The sequence below is a fragment of the Monopterus albus genome, unplaced genomic scaffold (assembly GCF_001952655.1).
Source record: "Monopterus albus unplaced genomic scaffold, M_albus_1.0 scaffold21.1, whole genome shotgun sequence".
Lineage (NCBI taxonomy): Eukaryota > Metazoa > Chordata > Actinopteri > Synbranchiformes > Synbranchidae > Monopterus > Monopterus albus.
Window position 1 is genome coordinate 3319220 of NW_018127901.1, and position 1592 is coordinate 3320811.

At 47.6% G+C, this 1592-nt stretch overlaps 1 protein-coding gene across 2 annotated transcripts in view; it reads right to left on the reverse strand.

Annotated features, from left to right (window-relative positions):
• The window catches only part of pcgf3 (polycomb group ring finger 3), a 45131-nt gene that overhangs the window by 26205 nt on the left and 17334 nt on the right, over nt 1-1592 (reverse strand). For both annotated transcript variants that reach the window (XM_020594041.1, XM_020594042.1), the window contains exon 2: nt 733-842. In XM_020594041.1, coding sequence (XP_020449697.1) covers nt 733-747 — 15 coding nt within the window. In that variant the 5' untranslated portion in view covers nt 748-842. The remainder of the gene's footprint in view (nt 1-732; nt 843-1592) is intronic.

Below are 1592 nucleotides of genomic sequence, written 5' to 3' on the forward strand. Positions count from 1 at the left end.
GGCTCCCGTCTCCACCACTGAACCAGTGACCTGTCTGTGTGGCCAACCATGAATTAACTTTAATGGACATTTTTGTGGGCTGCACCACACAAGAAGGTTCCAGGTTCCAGGTTTGAGCCCCGGCCGACACCGGGCCTTTCTGTGTGGAGTCTACATGTTCTCCCTGTGGCTATGTAGGTTCTCTCCGGGTGCTCTGGCTTCCTCCCACAGTCCAAAGACATGCAGCTTAAGTTGACTGGTGACTCTAAATTGCCCGTCAGAGTGAGTGTGAGCATGTGTGGTTGTTTGTCTACGTGTCAACCGGCGACCTGCCCAGGGTGGACCACGGCTCTGGCCCAGTGTCAGCTGGGATTGGCTCCAGCCCCCTGTGACCCTACTCTGGAATAAAGGGTATATAGATGATGGATGTTTTTGTCTACGCTAAACTAATCTAGAACTGACTCCTTCTAAGTGCCCTGTCTGACCAAACAACTAACACAACCAGTCTGTTTTCCCATTTGCGTTAGTTTAACAAAAGGATACTACCGCAACTGACTGGTTGCTTTACTGTAGAGGAGACATTTGCAGGAAGGTGATGAGATGTGAACTTACACCGAGCTGCTCAGACAATGGCTGCTTGTGCCTGGTGAATCAAACACTGAGACAGTTAACACCCATCATTTAGAACTTGTTCTGAAATCCTCACTGACGCTGAAGCTCTGGCCGATTTAAACTACTCAGCGCGGTTCTTACCCCTAATACCGCCATGCGTCGACTGTGGGTGGTGCGGAGGCCACGTCTCTTCCTGCAAGGGTGCAGCTGATGGTGTTAGCTCCTCATCATGGAGAGCCTCTCATTGGAGCCTAAGAAGAGAGGGGGTAGTAAGAAGCCTGTTATTTCTTCAAAAGGAAATCAGGACTTTTCAATGAAATGGCAGCAAGTTCAGAAAGCAACCAGTGAACTCAAAACCATCCAAAAAATGGTATCCTAGGAGACAAAATAATACATCAGCTTTAAAGGAACTATTTTGGGAAACCTATTTATTTTCTAGCTTAGAGTTAGATAAGAAAATTGATACCACTCTCATGTCTGTCTATTAAATATGTGGCCTCCAAGGAGTGAGAGTCAAGCTGCAGTGGAAGACCCAAAGAAAAATACATCACAATACCACCCACACTGTTTGAGCTACAGGCATGGCACTGAACGGCTGGCAAGAAAGCACACACACACACACACACACACACACACACACACACACACACACACGAGGACCTCATGTAGCAGCACTTTAAAAACATAAATTACACAAGCATTCGTGAAAGTTGAAGTCGTCCTCCACAGAGCCGAGCAGCAGTGACTAGTTGTGCCATCACTCTGTGTGATTCATTGCTTAATTGCAGACCACGGTCCAGTCATGACGGGACCCGCCACTACTTCTTCATCCTCCAAACACACATGCACACTGATTTAAAATACACAGCCTTTAAAGTCAACAGTAGGTCTGCCTCTCTCGGCTCAGCAGACTGTGAAATTAGCCCAGTTAGTCGACAGAGATGAAACGTAGTGGGTGCTGCTGAGGACACACACTGTACTGCTGGCTATTAGAAGAGCGT